The sequence below is a fragment of the Myxine glutinosa genome, chromosome 2, assembly GCF_964187855.1.
Source record: "Myxine glutinosa chromosome 2, kmMyxGlut1.1, whole genome shotgun sequence".
NCBI classification, from domain to species: Eukaryota; Metazoa; Chordata; class Myxini; order Myxiniformes; family Myxinidae; genus Myxine; species Myxine glutinosa.
Genome location: NC_136262.1, coordinates 229,079,817 through 229,097,270, shown reverse-complemented (window position 1 = coordinate 229,097,270; position 17,454 = coordinate 229,079,817). Strand labels below are relative to the sequence as shown.

At 42.7% G+C, this 17,454-nt stretch overlaps 2 protein-coding genes across 2 annotated transcripts; both read right to left on the bottom strand.

Annotated features, from left to right (window-relative positions):
* Nucleotides 1–3,491: 3,491 nt before the first annotated feature.
* On the bottom strand, nt 3,492–5,234 carry LOC144890949 (uncharacterized). Its single transcript, XM_078772833.1, has 2 exons — nt 4,624–5,234; nt 3,492–4,485 (listed from the first exon to the last, which is right to left on the bottom strand). The coding sequence occupies exons 1-2, from the start codon at nt 5,146–5,148 to the stop codon at nt 3,637–3,639; spliced, it is 1,374 nt and encodes a 457-aa protein (XP_078628959.1). The 5' UTR covers nt 5,149–5,234; the 3' UTR covers nt 3,492–3,636.
* Nucleotides 5,235–13,918: 8,684 nt separating this feature from the next.
* LOC144890948 (uncharacterized) lies at nt 13,919–15,661 on the bottom strand. Its single transcript, XM_078772832.1, has 2 exons — nt 15,051–15,661; nt 13,919–14,912 (listed from the first exon to the last, which is right to left on the bottom strand). Exons 1-2 carry the CDS (start codon nt 15,573–15,575, stop codon nt 14,064–14,066), a joined length of 1,374 nt encoding a protein of 457 aa, XP_078628958.1. The 5' UTR covers nt 15,576–15,661; the 3' UTR covers nt 13,919–14,063.
* Nucleotides 15,662–17,454: the final 1,793 nt, after the last annotated feature.

Genomic DNA, 17,454 nt, shown 5'->3' with positions numbered 1-17,454 from the left:
AACTTTTCACACTTAAGTTAGTGTTGAAAACCACTTTTCGCACTTGTGTTAGTGTGGAAAAACCACTTTTCGCACTTGTGTTAGTGTGAAAAAACCACTTTTCGCACTTGTGTTAGTGTGGAAAAACCACTTTTCGCACTTGTGTTCGTGTAGGAAACCACTTTTCCCACTTGTGTTAGTGTGGAAAAACTACTTTTTGCACTTGTGTTAGTGTGGCAAAACCACATTTTGCACTTGTGTTGGTGTAGGAAACCACATTTCGCACTTGTGTTGGTATCGGAAAACCACTTTTCGCACTTGTGTTCGTGTTGAAAACCCACTTTTCACACTTGTGTTGGTGCAGGAAACCACTTTTCGCACTTGTATTCGTGTGGTAAAACCACTTTTCGCACTTGTGTTGGTGTTGGAAACCACTTTTCGCACTTGTGTTAGTGTGGAAAAACCACTTTTCGCACTTGTGTTGGTGTAGGAAACCACTTTTCGCACTTGTGTTGGTGTCGGAAACCACTTTTCGCATTTGTGTTGGTGAAGGAAACCACTTTTCGCACTTGTATTAGTGTGGAAAACCACTTTTTACACTTGTGTTCGTGTGGAAAAACAACTTTTCACACTTAAGTTAGTGTTGAAAACCACTTTTCGCACTTGTGTTAGTGTGGAAAAACCACTTTTCGCACTTGTGTTAGTGTGAAAAAACCACTTTTCGCACTTGTGTTAGTGTGGAAAAACCACTTTTCGCACTTGTGTTCGTGTAGGAAACCACTTTTCCCACTTGTGTTAGTGTGGAAAAACTACTTTTTGCACTTGTGTTAGTGTGGCAAGACCACATTTTGCACTTGTGTTGGTGTAGGAAACCACATTTCGCACTTGTGTTGGTATCGGAAAACCACTTTTAGCACTTGTGTTCGTGTTGAAAACCCACTTTTCACACTTGTGTTGGTGCAGGAAACCACTTTTCGCACTTGTATTCGTGTGGTAAAACCACTTTTCGCACTTGTGTTGGTGTTGGAAACCACTTTTCGCACTTGTGTTAGTGTGGAAAAACCACTTTTCGCACTTGTGTTAGTGTGGAAAAACCACTTTTCGCACTTGTGTTGGTGTGGAAAAACCACTTTTCGCACTTGTGTTGGTGTAGGAAACCACTTTTCGCACTTGTGTTTGTATCGGAAACCACTTTTCGCACATGTGTTGGTGAAGGAAACCACTTTTCGCACTTGTGTTCGTGTGGAAAAAACACTTTTCGCACTTGTGTTGGTGTAGGAAACCACTTTTCGCACTTGTGTTGGTGTCGGAAACCACTTTTGGCACTTGTGTTGGTGTCGGAAACCACTTTTCGCACTTGTGTTCGTGTGGAAAAACCACTTTTCGCACTTATGTTAGTGTGGAAAAACCACTTTTCGACCTGGTGTTAGTGTGGAAAACCCACTTTTCGCACTTGTGTTGGTGAAGGAAACCACTTTTCGCACTGGTATTAGTGTGGCAAAACCACTTTTTGCACTTGTGTTAGTGTTGAAAACCCACTTTTCGCACTTGTGTTGGTGAAGGAAACTACTTTTGGCACTTGGATTGGTGTGGAAAAACCACTTTTTGCACTTGAGTTAGTATGGAAAAACAACTTTTCGCACTTATGTTAGTGTTGAAAAACCACTTTTCACACTTGTGTTAGTGTGGAAAACCACTTTTCGCACTTGTGTTAGTGTGGCAAAACCACTTTTCACACTTGTGTTGGTGTAGGAAACCACTTTTCGCACTTGTGTTGGTGTCGGAAACCACTTTTCGCACTTGTGTTGGTGTCGGAAACCACTTTTCGCACTTGTGTTGGTCGGAAACCACTTTTCGCACTTGTGTTCGTGTGGAAAAACCACTTTTCACACTTAAGTTAGTGTTGAAAAACAACTTTTCGCACTTGTGTCGTGTGGAAAAACCACTTTTCGCACTTGTGTTAGTGTGGAAAAACCACTTTTCGCACTTGTGTTAGTGTGGAAAAACCACTTTTCGCACTTGTGTTGGTGAAGGAAACCACTTTTCGCACTTGTGTTGGTATCGGAAACCACTTTTCGCACTTGTGTTGGTGTTGAAAACCCACTTTTCGCACTTGTGTTGGTGCAGGAAACCACTTTTCGCACTTGTATTCGTGTGGGCAAAACCACTTTTCGCACATGTGTTGGTGAAGGAAACGACTTTTCGCACTTGTGTTAGTGTGGAAAAACCACTTTTCGCACTTGTGTTAGTGTTGTAAAACCACTTTTAGCACTTGTGTTAGTGTGGAAAAACCAATTTTCGCACTTGTGTTGGTGTAGGAAACCACTTTTCGCACTTGTGTTGGTGAAGGAAACCACTTTTCGCACTTATATTAGTGTGGAAAACCACTTTTCGCACATGTGTTGGTGTGGAAAAACCACTTTTCACACTTGTAATGGTGTAGGAAACCACTTTTCGCACTTGTGTTGGTGGAGGAAAACACCTTTTGCACTTGTGTTGGTGAAGGAAACCACTTTTCGCACTTGTATTAGTGTGGAAAATCCACTTTTCGCACTTGTGTTGGTGTAGGAAACCACTTTTGGCACTTGTATTGGTGTGGAAAAACCACTTTTCGCACTTGTGTTAGTGTTGAAAAAGCACTTTTCGCACTTGTGTTGGTGTAGGAAACCACTTTTCGCACTTGTGTTGGTGTAGGAAACCACTTTTCGCATTTGTGTTGGTGTAGGAAACCACTTTTCGCACTTGTGTTGGTGTCGGAAACCACTTTTCGCACTTGTGTTGGTGAAGGAAACCACTTTTCGCACTTATGTTAGTGTGGAAAAACCACTTTTCGACCTGGTGTTAGTGTGGAAAACCCACTTTTCGCACTTGTGTTGGTGAAGGAAACCACTTTTCGCACTGGTATTAGTGTGGCAAAACCACTTTTTGCACTTGTGTTAGTGTTGAAAACCCACTTTTCGCACTTGTGTTGGTGAAGGAAACTACTTTTGGCACTTGGATTGGTGTGGAAAAACCACTTTTTGCACTTGAGTTAGTATGGAAAAACAACTTTTCGCACTTATGTTAGTGTTGAAAAACCACTTTTCGCACTTGTGTTAGTGTGGAAAACCACTTTTCGCACTTGTGTTAGTGTGGCAAAACCACTTTTCGCACTTTAGTCTAGTAGGAAGACTAGGTCCCCCTGCACCCCACGGAGATATACTTCTAATCAGTGTTTCTAGATTGGAAAAAATGTGTAGAAAATGACTAGCTATGGCCCCAAGCTGAAAGAATGTCCCACATACCATTTGTATGCAAATTACTGCTGCCATTATCAAAAAAACGATTTTTGACATATCTCAGCCAATATTGCAGATAATTGAAAAATGAAGGTGTCTAGACCCATGTTTTGAAGGGCATAGATCATGATAGAACTATTCATAACATGATTACATGTGTCTATGGTATACTAGTATGCTAATTAGTGCTTTATTTACAAAATAATCACAGTTTTACGAAATAATAGACTCATATTAAGGTCCGTCTACACAGACGTTAACACAAAGTTTTATTTTTCTAAATATTACAACTGTCAAAATAGTCCTAGCACTCAATGTGACCACTCTTCTCTTGCTTGTTTTAGATAAACATCATTAGCATTAGTGATTCTACACTGAGTCAGTCATCATCATTTTCATCGAAATCGTCAGAGTCAAACTCTTCTTCTCCTTCCTCTTCCTCCTCCTCTTCGTGCTCTCCTGTGTTCAGAAGATCCACCAGTGAGGTTGGTAGGATGGGACCACTGGACCACATTGGTTTCAACAGTCCTTCATCAGTCCTTATCCATCCTTGCTCCTCATAAGGTTTTGGCTTTTCGATGATAGGTTGATCGGCTCTTTTGTACAATGCTACGCGGTGGTTCACACGCTGGATGTGCGGCTTCAGGGCAGACTGGCATGGAGGAAGGCGAGCCAGATCAACCTTGGACTTGGATGTGAGGGTCTTGTCCTCTCCCACCATTTTTCGTAGCAGCTTGGCACGGACAATGTCCACTGATGACTCGCGACTCTGGCCGTACATCACACAGGTGAATTTTTCTAACTGCCTCTCCACCTCAGGGTTGGCATCCCAGTTGTCACCCAGTTCACCGAATGCCCTGTGAAACCTGGGATTCTTCTCCAGCTTTTTCAAGGGCCCGACTTTTCCCTTCCCTTTGAAGGCACTGGTGCAGTCTTCTCCGCTGAACACATAGTACCCCAGGAGAGTGGCACAGTAGTCCTCTCCCAGGGATTCTGCCAGCTCAGAGACGTTGACAAGTTGGCGATGCTTCCCTGACCCTGTATCCAGGTACACCGTCAGCTTGATGTTGTGGGCATGGTGGAGCAGGATCAGGAGGATGTCTGTGTCCGGTGTTCTGACTACAGCGTTCTTGTATCCGATGGTAGCAGCATGATGGAGGTACAGAACCACCCTGGTATCAGTCTCTTCCTGGTTGCTGTAGATCGTGGGGAGTTCACGTACCTCGACCTGAAACACAAAAAGGCACCGCATTTCAATCACCAGTCACTGCCAGTTTCAGATCTAGACAAACATCACAGGTAATCACCTTTTTTTCAGGAAAAATTACAAATTGAATCGCCATTCACGAAGGGCTTTCAATTTTACCTTGCCATTCGTTGAGGCAAGTTGGTGGGCCTTCCCCTCCACGATCAGCACAGCCATCTCTGTTCTCTCCAGCCTGGTAGCTGCCTCTTGTCCACTCCACACTTTCAGAAGAAGCTGGCACATCTGCTTTTTGTTGTCGTCATTTGCAAGGAACATTTTGAAGTCATATGGCTTCCTGGTTGCTGGTCCAGCCAGAATGATCTTCTCTGAGCTGCCCCGCCTCAGCCTTTCCTGCGCTTTGATTGACTCAGGATGGTAACTGTCAGTGGAGAACAGAAAGTGCTGCTTGGCCACCATCTGATCAAGCACCTGCAAGCATATCTCACCACATGTTGGGGGAAGGTTGGCAAGGGTATGCAGCAGCGCCATTCCATCCTGGATGAACAGGGCATCCTTGGGGTATTGCAGATCTTGTGGTGTGGTGTCCTCTAAAAGGTAGTGCAGAATGGAGGCTTTGTTGGTTTTGCAGAAGAACCCATCTGGTGTCCCAAGGCTAGGAGGCACTGGCATCAGGCAGTACTTCATGAGTTCTCCCAGGTCTAATGGCTCATCTTGACTCTGAGACTTGACAAGGAGCAGGAATGCAAGGTTGCTTTGCTCCTGATACTGGATGACCTGGAATGTCTACCATCACTGTTAAATGACAAATAAGAAATCACGAATGATGTTAAAAGTGCCTGTGAAAGGAGGCTCTGAGTTTTCAGTGAGGTAACAGAGGTTCTGAGTCATGTTCTACACTAGGGTACTTTTTAGCTGACTAAACCATGTTTAGTGGCATCAAAAGTGCTAATAGCTAAAACATCTAAATTCTTCCACACTAACGTTAGCTATCTAGGCCAATGAAACATTGTGCTAAGTTACTGTAGCTAGCTCAGCTGTCGTGCCTCTTTCTGGTTCAATTCATATACAGAAGTCAACAGATATGTCTCATGTTTGGCATTAACAAAAGTTTAAGTTACACCGACATTAGGAACATACTGTACATAGATGAGGCTAGCTTTAACGTTAGCTAACATGGTGCTAGCTGGCTCAGCTGTTATTCTGCCTGTTTATGATTTCATGCAGAAACTGAAGTCAAGAGTGTGAGTAACATTATAGTTAGCATCTTACCTGGCTAGATTGGAGGATGAATACCAAGAACAACACACAGATGGAATGGAAGACTGAACTTTCAACTGAGGTATTCAATAACATCAACGTTACCAATTGATACGAGCGCGCGACATTACCAATTGATACGAGCGCGCGAGCGCGCATGTTACATGGATGGAAATGTAAAATGGCAGCTATAGCAGCACTAATTTGGATCTCTAGTCTGTCATTTCTGCACTGTGATTGGATAACATAAAAAAATATGTTTGGGAGTTAACAGCAGGAGTTGGTAGATTTTACGTGGGCTGGGTGAGAAACCTTTAAATAAGCAAGTGAAAATCTCTCGCAATACAAAGTCAATGGTGGGAAGAAAAGTTGAGTGGTACCAATGTTACTGCCAATGTCCCGCCCCTATGCAAGACTCAGGAGCATCTTGTTGACATTTAACCTTGAAAATACCTGGGTTTAGACCCCTTATGTACCATGTTAAGTTATCTGCAGTATTAACGTATCCTTATCATTTGTAAAACTGATTATTTTGTAATTACAGCATTAATATGCATACTAGTATACCATAGACACATGTAATCATGTTATGAATAGTTCTATCATGATCTATGCCCTTCAAAACATGGGTCTAGACACCTTCATTTTTCAATTATCTGCAATATTGGCTGAGATATGTCAAAAATCGTTTTTTTGATAATGGCAGCAGTAATTTGCATAAAAATGGTATGTGGGACATGTTTTCAGCTTGGGGCCATAGCTAGTCATTTTCTACACATTTTTTCCAATCTAGAAACACTGATTAGAAGTATATCTCCGGGGGGTGCAGGGGGACCTAGTCTTCCTACTAGACTACTTGTGTTGGTGTAGGAAACCACTTTTCGCACTTGTGTTGGTGTCGGAAACCACTTTTCGCACTTGTGTTGGTCGGAAACCACTTTTCGCACTTGTGTTCGTGTGGAAAAACCACTTTTCACACTTAAGTTAGTGTTGAAAAACAACTTTTCGCACTTGTGTCGTATGAAAAAACCACTTTTCGCACTTGTGTTAGTGTGGAAAAACCACTTTTCGCACTTGTGTTAGTGTGGAAAAACCACTTTTCGCACTTGTGTTGGTGTAGGAAACCACTTTTCGCACTTGTGTTGGTATCGGAAACCACTTTTCGCACTTGTGTTGGTGTTGAAAACCCACTTTTCGCACTTGTGTTGGTGCAGGAAACCACTTTTCGCACTTGTATTCGTGTGGGCAAAACCACTTTTCGCACATGTGTTGGTGAAGGAAACGACTTTTCGCACTTGTGTTAGTGTGGAAAAAACACTTTTCGCACTTGTGTTAGTGTTGAAAAACCACTTTTAGCACTTGTGTTAGTGTGGAAAAACCAATTTTCGCACTTGTGTTGGTGTAGGAAACCACTTTTCGCACTTGTGTTGGTGAAGGAAACCACTTTTCGCACTTGTGTTGGTGTCGGAAACCACTTTTCGCACTTGTGTTGGTCGGAAACCACTTTTCGCACTTGTGTTCGTGTGGAAAAACCACTTTTCACACTTAAGTTAGTGTTGAAAAACAACTTTTCGCACTTGTGTCGTATGAAAAAACCACTTTTCGCACTTGTGTTAGTGTGGAAAAACCACTTTTCGCACTTGTGTTAGTGTGGAAAAACCACTTTTCGCACTTGTGTTGGTGTAGGAAACCACTTTTCGCACTTGTGTTGGTATCGGAAACCACTTTTCGCACTTGTGTTGGTGTTGAAAACCCACTTTTCGCACTTGTGTTGGTGCAGGAAACCACTTTTCGCACTTGTATTCGTGTGGGCAAAACCACTTTTCGCACATGTGTTGGTGAAGGAAACGACTTTTCGCACTTGTGTTAGTGTGGAAAAAACACTTTTCGCACTTGTGTTAGTGTTGAAAAACCACTTTTAGCACTTGTGTTAGTGTGGAAAAACCAATTTTCGCACTTGTGTTGGTGTAGGAAACCACTTTTCGCACTTGTGTTGGTGAAGGAAACCACTTTTCGCACTTATATTAGTGTGGAAAACCACTTTTCGCACATGTGTTGGTGTGGAAAAACCACTTTTCACACTTGTAATGGTGTAGGAAACCACTTTTCGCACTTGTGTTGGTGGAGGAAAACACCTTTTGCACTTGTGTTGGTGAAGGAAACCACTTTTCGCACTTGTATTAGTGTGGAAAAACCACTTTTCGCACTTGTGTTGGTGTAGGAAACCACTTTTGGCACTTGTATTGGTGTGGAAAAACCACTTTTCGCACTTGTGTTAGTGTTGAAAAAGCACTTTTCGCACTTGTGTTGGTGTAGGAAACCACTTTTCGCATTTGTGTTGGTGTAGGAAACCACTTTTCGCACTTGTGTTGGTGTCGGAAACCACTTTTCGCACTTGTGTTGGTATCGGAAACCACTTTTCGCATTTGTGTTGGTGTAGGAAACCACTTTTCGCACTTGAGCTAGTGTTGCAAAACCACTTTCCACCCTTGCGATCATGTTGAAAACCATGTTCTACACTTGTGCCTGTGTTGCAAAACCACTTTCCGCACTTTGATTCGTGTTGAAAACCGCTTTTTGCAATTGTGTTCATGTTGAAAACCACTTTTTACACTTGTGTTAGTGTTGCAGAACCACTTTTCGCACTTGCTCTAGTGTTGAAAACCACAATTCGCATTTGTCTTTGTGTTGCAAAAACAATTTCCACACTTGCGCTGGCATTGAAAACCACTTTCCGCACACGTGCTCATGTTGAAAACCACTTTTCGCAATTGGGTTAGTGTTGCAAAAACCACATCCGTGCTCGTGCTCCTGTTGAAAACCACTGATTGCACTTGTGTTAGTGTTGCAAAACCACTTTCACATTTGTGTTAGTGTTGCAAAACCACTTTTTGCACTTGTGTTATTGTTGCAAAACCACTTTTCGCACTTGTGCTGGCATTGAAAACCACTCTCCGCACTTGAGCTAGTGTTGCAAAACCACTTTCCACACGCGATTATGTTGAAAACCACATTCTTCACTTGTGCCTGTGTTGCAAAACCACTTTCCGCACTTTGATTAGTGTGGAAAAACCACTTTTCGCACTTGTGTTGGTGTAGGAAACCACTTTTCGCACTTGTGTTGGTGAAGGAAACCACTTTTCGCACTTGTATTAGTGTGGAAAAACAACTTTTCGCACTTGTGTTAGTGTGGAAAAACCACTTTTCGCACTTGTGTTGGTGTAGGAAACCACTTTTCGCACTTGTGTATGTGTCGGAAACCACTTTTGGCACTTGTGTTGGTGTCGGAAACCACTTTTAGCACTTGTGTTCGTATGGAAAAATCACTTTTCGCACTTAAGTTAGTGTTGAAAAATCACTTTTCGCACTTGTGTTAGTGTGGAAAAACCACTCTTCACACTTGTGTTAGTGTGGAAAAACCACTTTTCGCAGTTGTGTTAGTGTGGAAAAACCACTTTTCGCACTTGTGTTGGTGTAGGAAATCACTTTTCGCACTTGTGTTGGTATCGGAAACCACTTTTCGCATTTGTGTTGGTGTAGGAAACCACTTTTCGCACTTGTGTTGGTGTCGGAAACCACTTTTCGCACTTGTGTTGGTGAAGGAAACCACTTTTCGCACTTGTGTTGGTCGGAAACCACTTTTCGCACTTGTGTTCGTGTGGAAAAACCACTTTTCACACTTAAGTTAGTGTTGAAAAACAACTTTTCGCACTTGTGTCGTGTGGAAAAACCACTTTTCGCACTTGTGTTAGTGTGGAAAAACCACTTTTCGCACTTGTGTTAGTGTGGAAAAACCACTTTTCGCACTTGTGTTGGTGTAGGAAACCACTTTTCGCACTTGTGTTGGTATCGGAAACCACTTTTCGCACTTGTGTTGGTGTTGAAAACCCACTTTTCGCACTTGTGTTGGTGCAGGAAACCACTTTTCGCACTTGTATTCGTGTGGGCAAAACCACTTTTCGCACATGTGTTGGTGAAGGAAACGACTTTTCGCACTTGTGTTAGTGTGGAAAAACCACTTTTCGCACTTGTGTTGGTGTAGGAAACCACTTTTCGCACTTGTGTTGGTGTAGGAAACCACTTTTCGCATTTGTGTTGGTGTAGGAAACCACTTTTCGCACTTGTGTTGGTGTCGGAAACCACTTTTCGCACTTGTGTTGGTGAAGGAAACCACTTTTCGCACTTATGTTAGTGTGGAAAAACCACTTTTCGACCTGGTGTTAGTGTGGAAAACCCACTTTTCGCACTTGTGTTGGTGAAGGAAACCACTTTTCGCACTGGTATTAGTGTGGCAAAACCACTTTTTGCACTTGTGTTAGTGTTGAAAACCCACTTTTCGCACTTGTGTTGGTGAAGGAAACTACTTTTGGCACTTGGATTGGTGTGGAAAAACCACTTTTTGCACTTGAGTTAGTATGGAAAAACAACTTTTCGCACTTATGTTAGTGTTGAAAAACCACTTTTCGCACTTGTGTTAGTGTGGAAAACCACTTTTCGCACTTGTGTTGGTGTAGGAAACCACTTTTCGCACTTGTGTTGGTATCGGAAACCACTTTTCGCATTTGTGTTGGTGTAGGAAACCACTTTTCGCACTTGTGTTGGTGTCGGAAACCACTTTTCGCATTTGTGTTGGTGAAGGAAACCACTTTTCGCACTTGTATTAGTGTGGAAAACCACTTTTTACACTTGTGTTCGTGTGGAAAAACAACTTTTCACACTTAAGTTAGTGTTGAAAACCACTTTTCGCACTTGTGTTAGTGTGGAAAAACCACTTTTCGCACTTGTGTTAGTGTGAAAAAACCACTTTTCGCACTTGTGTTAGTGTGGAAAAACCACTTTTCGCACTTGTGTTCGTGTAGGAAACCACTTTTCCCACTTGTGTTAGTGTGGAAAAACTACTTTTTGCACTTGTGTTAGTGTGGCAAAACCACATTTTGCACTTGTGTTGGTGTAGGAAACCACATTTCGCACTTGTGTTGGTATCGGAAAACCACTTTTCGCACTTGTGTTCGTGTTGAAAACCCACTTTTCACACTTGTGTTGGTGCAGGAAACCACTTTTCGCACTTGTATTCGTGTGGTAAAACCACTTTTCGCACTTGTGTTGGTGTTGGAAACCACTTTTCGCACTTGTGTTAGTGTGGAAAAACCACTTTTCGCACTTGTGTTGGTGTAGGAAACCACTTTTCGCACTTGTGTTGGTGTCGGAAACCACTTTTCGCATTTGTGTTGGTGAAGGAAACCACTTTTCGCACTTGTATTAGTGTGGAAAACCACTTTTTACACTTGTGTTCGTGTGGAAAAACAACTTTTCACACTTAAGTTAGTGTTGAAAACCACTTTTCGCACTTGTGTTAGTGTGGAAAAACCACTTTTCGCACTTGTGTTAGTGTGAAAAAACCACTTTTCGCACTTGTGTTAGTGTGGAAAAACCACTTTTCGCACTTGTGTTCGTGTAGGAAACCACTTTTCCCACTTGTGTTAGTGTGTAAAAACTACTTTTTGCACTTGTGTTAGTGTGGCAAGACCACATTTTGCACTTGTGTTGGTGTAGGAAACCACATTTCGCACTTGTGTTGGTATCGGAAAACCACTTTTAGCACTTGTGTTCGTGTTGAAAACCCACTTTTCACACTTGTGTTGGTGCAGGAAACCACTTTTCGCACTTGTATTCGTGTGGTAAAACCACTTTTCGCACTTGTGTTGGTGTTGGAAACCACTTTTCGCACTTGTGTTAGTGTGGAAAAACCACTTTTCGCACTTGTGTTAGTGTGGAAAAACCACTTTTCGCACTTGTGTTGGTGTGGAAAAACCACTTTTCGCACTTGTGTTGGTGTAGGAAACCACTTTTCGCACTTGTGTTTGTATCGGAAACCACTTTTCGCACATGTGTTGGTGAAGGAAACCACTTTTCGCACTTGTGTTCGTGTGGAAAAAACACTTTTCGCACTTGTGTTGGTGTAGGAAACCACTTTTCGCACTTGTGTTGGTGTCGGAAACCACTTTTGGCACTTGTGTTGGTGTCGGAAACCACTTTTCGCACTTGTGTTCGTGTGGAAAAACCACTTTTCGCACTTATGTTAGTGTGGAAAAACCACTTTTCGACCTGGTGTTAGTGTGGAAAACCCACTTTTCGCACTTGTGTTGGTGAAGGAAACCACTTTTCGCACTGGTATTAGTGTGGCAAAACCACTTTTTGCACTTGTGTTAGTGTTGAAAACCCACTTTTCGCACTTGTGTTGGTGAAGGAAACTACTTTTGGCACTTGGATTGGTGTGGAAAAACCACTTTTTGCACTTGAGTTAGTATGGAAAAACAACTTTTCGCACTTATGTTAGTGTTGAAAAACCACTTTTCACACTTGTGTTAGTGTGGAAAACCACTTTTCGCACTTGTGTTAGTGTGGCAAAACCACTTTTCACACTTGTGTTGGTGTAGGAAACCACTTTTCGCACTTGTGTTGGTGTCGGAAACCACTTTTCGCACTTGTGTTGGTGTCGGAAACCACTTTTCGCACTTGTGTTGGTCGGAAACCACTTTTCGCACTTGTGTTCGTGTGGAAAAACCACTTTTCACACTTAAGTTAGTGTTGAAAAACAACTTTTCGCACTTGTGTCGTGTGGAAAAACCACTTTTCGCACTTGTGTTAGTGTGGAAAAACCACTTTTCGCACTTGTGTTAGTGTGGAAAAACCACTTTTCGCACTTGTGTTGGTGAAGGAAACCACTTTTCGCACTTGTGTTGGTATCGGAAACCACTTTTCGCACTTGTGTTGGTGTTGAAAACCCACTTTTCGCACTTGTGTTGGTGCAGGAAACCACTTTTCGCACTTGTATTCGTGTGGGCAAAACCACTTTTCGCACATGTGTTGGTGAAGGAAACGACTTTTCGCACTTGTGTTAGTGTGGAAAAACCACTTTTCGCACTTGTGTTAGTGTTGTAAAACCACTTTTAGCACTTGTGTTAGTGTGGAAAAACCAATTTTCGCACTTGTGTTGGTGTAGGAAACCACTTTTCGCACTTGTGTTGGTGAAGGAAACCACTTTTCGCACTTATATTAGTGTGGAAAACCACTTTTCGCACATGTGTTGGTGTGGAAAAACCACTTTTCACACTTGTAATGGTGTAGGAAACCACTTTTCGCACTTGTGTTGGTGGAGGAAAACACCTTTTGCACTTGTGTTGGTGAAGGAAACCACTTTTCGCACTTGTATTAGTGTGGAAAATCCACTTTTCGCACTTGTGTTGGTGTAGGAAACCACTTTTGGCACTTGTATTGGTGTGGAAAAACCACTTTTCGCACTTGTGTTAGTGTTGAAAAAGCACTTTTCGCACTTGTGTTGGTGTAGGAAACCACTTTTCGCACTTGTGTTGGTGTAGGAAACCACTTTTCGCATTTGTGTTGGTGTAGGAAACCACTTTTCGCACTTGTGTTGGTGTCGGAAACCACTTTTCGCACTTGTGTTGGTGAAGGAAACCACTTTTCGCACTTATGTTAGTGTGGAAAAACCACTTTTCGACCTGGTGTTAGTGTGGAAAACCCACTTTTCGCACTTGTGTTGGTGAAGGAAACCACTTTTCGCACTGGTATTAGTGTGGCAAAACCACTTTTTGCACTTGTGTTAGTGTTGAAAACCCACTTTTCGCACTTGTGTTGGTGAAGGAAACTACTTTTGGCACTTGGATTGGTGTGGAAAAACCACTTTTTGCACTTGAGTTAGTATGGAAAAACAACTTTTCGCACTTATGTTAGTGTTGAAAAACCACTTTTCGCACTTGTGTTAGTGTGGAAAACCACTTTTCGCACTTGTGTTAGTGTGGCAAAACCACTTTTCGCACTTTAGTCTAGTAGGAAGACTAGGTCCCCCTGCACCCCACGGAGATATACTTCTAATCAGTGTTTCTAGATTGGAAAAAATGTGTAGAAAATGACTAGCTATGGCCCCAAGCTGAAAGAATGTCCCACATACCATTTGTATGCAAATTACTGCTGCCATTATCAAAAAAACGATTTTTGACATATCTCAGCCAATATTGCAGATAATTGAAAAATGAAGGTGTCTAGACCCATGTTTTGAAGGGCATAGATCATGATAGAACTATTCATAACATGATTACATGTGTCTATGGTATACTAGTATGCTAATTAGTGCTTTATTTACAAAATAATCACAGTTTTACGAAATAATAGACTCATATTAAGGTCCGTCTACACAGACGTTAACACAAAGTTTTATTTTTCTAAATATTACAACTGTCAAAATAGTCCTAGCACTCAATGTGACCACTCTTCTCTTGCTTGTTTTAGATAAACATCATTAGCATTAGTGATTCTACACTGAGTCAGTCATCATCATTTTCATCGAAATCGTCAGAGTCAAACTCTTCTTCTCCTTCCTCTTCCTCCTCCTCTTCGTGCTCTCCTGTGTTCAGAAGATCCACCAGTGAGGTTGGTAGGATGGGACCACTGGACCACATTGGTTTCAACAGTCCTTCATCAGTCCTTATCCATCCTTGCTCCTCATAAGGTTTTGGCTTTTCGATGATAGGTTGATCGGCTCTTTTGTACAATGCTACGCGGTGGTTCACACGCTGGATGTGCGGCTTCAGGGCAGACTGGCATGGAGGAAGGCGAGCCAGATCAACCTTGGACTTGGATGTGAGGGTCTTGTCCTCTCCCACCATTTTTCGTAGCAGCTTGGCACGGACAATGTCCACTGATGACTCGCGACTCTGGCCGTACATCACACAGGTGAATTTTTCTAACTGCCTCTCCACCTCAGGGTTGGCATCCCAGTTGTCACCCAGTTCACCGAATGCCCTGTGAAACCTGGGATTCTTCTCCAGCTTTTTCAAGGGCCCGACTTTTCCCTTCCCTTTGAAGGCACTGGTGCAGTCTTCTCCGCTGAACACATAGTACCCCAGGAGAGTGGCACAGTAGTCCTCTCCCAGGGATTCTGCCAGCTCAGAGACGTTGACAAGTTGGCGATGCTTCCCTGACCCTGTATCCAGGTACACCGTCAGCTTGATGTTGTGGGCATGGTGGAGCAGGATCAGGAGGATGTCTGTGTCCGGTGTTCTGACTACAGCGTTCTTGTATCCGATGGTAGCAGCATGATGGAGGTACAGAACCACCCTGGTATCAGTCTCTTCCTGGTTGCTGTAGATCGTGGGGAGTTCACGTACCTCGACCTGAAACACAAAAAGGCACCGCATTTCAATCACCAGTCACTGCCAGTTTCAGATCTAGACAAACATCACAGGTAATCACCTTTTTTTCAGGAAAAATTACAAATTGAATCGCCATTCACGAAGGGCTTTCAATTTTACCTTGCCATTCGTTGAGGCAAGTTGGTGGGCCTTCCCCTCCACGATCAGCACAGCCATCTCTGTTCTCTCCAGCCTGGTAGCTGCCTCTTGTCCACTCCACACTTTCAGAAGAAGCTGGCACATCTGCTTTTTGTTGTCGTCATTTGCAAGGAACATTTTGAAGTCATATGGCTTCCTGGTTGCTGGTCCAGCCAGAATGATCTTCTCTGAGCTGCCCCGCCTCAGCCTTTCCTGCGCTTTGATTGACTCAGGATGGTAACTGTCAGTGGAGAACAGAAAGTGCTGCTTGGCCACCATCTGATCAAGCACCTGCAAGCATATCTCACCACATGTTGGGGGAAGGTTGGCAAGGGTATGCAGCAGCGCCATTCCATCCTGGATGAACAGGGCATCCTTGGGGTATTGCAGATCTTGTGGTGTGGTGTCCTCTAAAAGGTAGTGCAGAATGGAGGCTTTGTTGGTTTTGCAGAAGAACCCATCTGGTGTCCCAAGGCTAGGAGGCACTGGCATCAGGCAGTACTTCATGAGTTCTCCCAGGTCTAATGGCTCATCTTGACTCTGAGACTTGACAAGGAGCAGGAATGCAAGGTTGCTTTGCTCCTGATACTGGATGACCTGGAATGTCTACCATCACTGTTAAATGACAAATAAGAAATCACGAATGATGTTAAAAGTGCCTGTGAAAGGAGGCTCTGAGTTTTCAGTGAGGTAACAGAGGTTCTGAGTCATGTTCTACACTAGGGTACTTTTTAGCTGACTAAACCATGTTTAGTGGCATCAAAAGTGCTAATAGCTAAAACATCTAAATTCTTCCACACTAACGTTAGCTATCTAGGCCAATGAAACATTGTGCTAAGTTACTGTAGCTAGCTCAGCTGTCGTGCCTCTTTCTGGTTCAATTCATATACAGAAGTCAACAGATATGTCTCATGTTTGGCATTAACAAAAGTTTAAGTTACACCGACATTAGGAACATACTGTACATAGATGAGGCTAGCTTTAACGTTAGCTAACATGGTGCTAGCTGGCTCAGCTGTTATTCTGCCTGTTTATGATTTCATGCAGAAACTGAAGTCAAGAGTGTGAGTAACATTATAGTTAGCATCTTACCTGGCTAGATTGGAGGATGAATACCAAGAACAACACACAGATGGAATGGAAGACTGAACTTTCAACTGAGGTATTCAATAACATCAACGTTACCAATTGATACGAGCGCGCGACATTACCAATTGATACGAGCGCGCGAGCGCGCATGTTACATGGATGGAAATGTAAAATGGCAGCTATAGCAGCACTAATTTGGATCTCTAGTCTGTCATTTCTGCACTGTGATTGGATAACATAAAAAAATATGTTTGGGAGTTAACAGCAGGAGTTGGTAGATTTTACGTGGGCTGGGTGAGAAACCTTTAAATAAGCAAGTGAAAATCTCTCGCAATACAAAGTCAATGGTGGGAAGAAAAGTTGAGTGGTACCAATGTTACTGCCAATGTCCCGCCCCTATGCAAGACTCAGGAGCATCTTGTTGACATTTAACCTTGAAAATACCTGGGTTTAGACCCCTTATGTACCATGTTAAGTTATCTGCAGTATTAACGTATCCTTATCATTTGTAAAACTGATTATTTTGTAATTACAGCATTAATATGCATACTAGTATACCATAGACACATGTAATCATGTTATGAATAGTTCTATCATGATCTATGCCCTTCAAAACATGGGTCTAGACACCTTCATTTTTCAATTATCTGCAATATTGGCTGAGATATGTCAAAAATCGTTTTTTTGATAATGGCAGCAGTAATTTGCATAAAAATGGTATGTGGGACATGTTTTCAGCTTGGGGCCATAGCTAGTCATTTTCTACACATTTTTTCCAATCTAGAAACACTGATTAGAAGTATATCTCCGGGGGGTGCAGGGGGACCTAGTCTTCCTACTAGACTACTTGTGTTGGTGTAGGAAACCACTTTTCGCACTTGTGTTGGTGTCGGAAACCACTTTTCGCACTTGTGTTGGTCGGAAACCACTTTTCGCACTTGTGTTCGTGTGGAAAAACCACTTTTCACACTTAAGTTAGTGTTGAAAAACAACTTTTCGCACTTGTGTCGTATGAAAAAACCACTTTTCGCACTTGTGTTAGTGTGGAAAAACCACTTTTCGCACTTGTGTTAGTGTGGAAAAACCACTTTTCGCACTTGTGTTGGTGTAGGAAACCACTTTTCGCACTTGTGTTGGTATCGGAAACCACTTTTCGCACTTGTGTTGGTGTTGAAAACCCACTTTTCGCACTTGTGTTGGTGCAGGAAACCACTTTTCGCACTTGTATTCGTGTGGGCAAAACCACTTTTCGCACATGTGTTGGTGAAGGAAACGACTTTTCGCACTTGTGTTAGTG

Bases quoted from the DNA above. Each gene is read 5' to 3' on its own strand.
- LOC144890948 (XM_078772832.1), bottom strand. From the start codon at position 15,575: ATGAAGTACTGCCTGATGCCAGTGCCTCCTAGCCTTGGGACACCAGAT. The intron at 14,913-15,050 runs GTAAAATTGAAA...TTTGTGTTTCAG, and splicing joins TTGCCTCAACGAATGGCAAG to GTCGAGGTACGTGAACTCCC.
- LOC144890949 (XM_078772833.1), bottom strand. From the start codon at position 5,148: ATGAAGTACTGCCTGATGCCAGTGCCTCCTAGCCTTGGGACACCAGAT. The intron at 4,486-4,623 runs GTAAAATTGAAA...TTTGTGTTTCAG, and splicing joins TTGCCTCAACGAATGGCAAG to GTCGAGGTACGTGAACTCCC.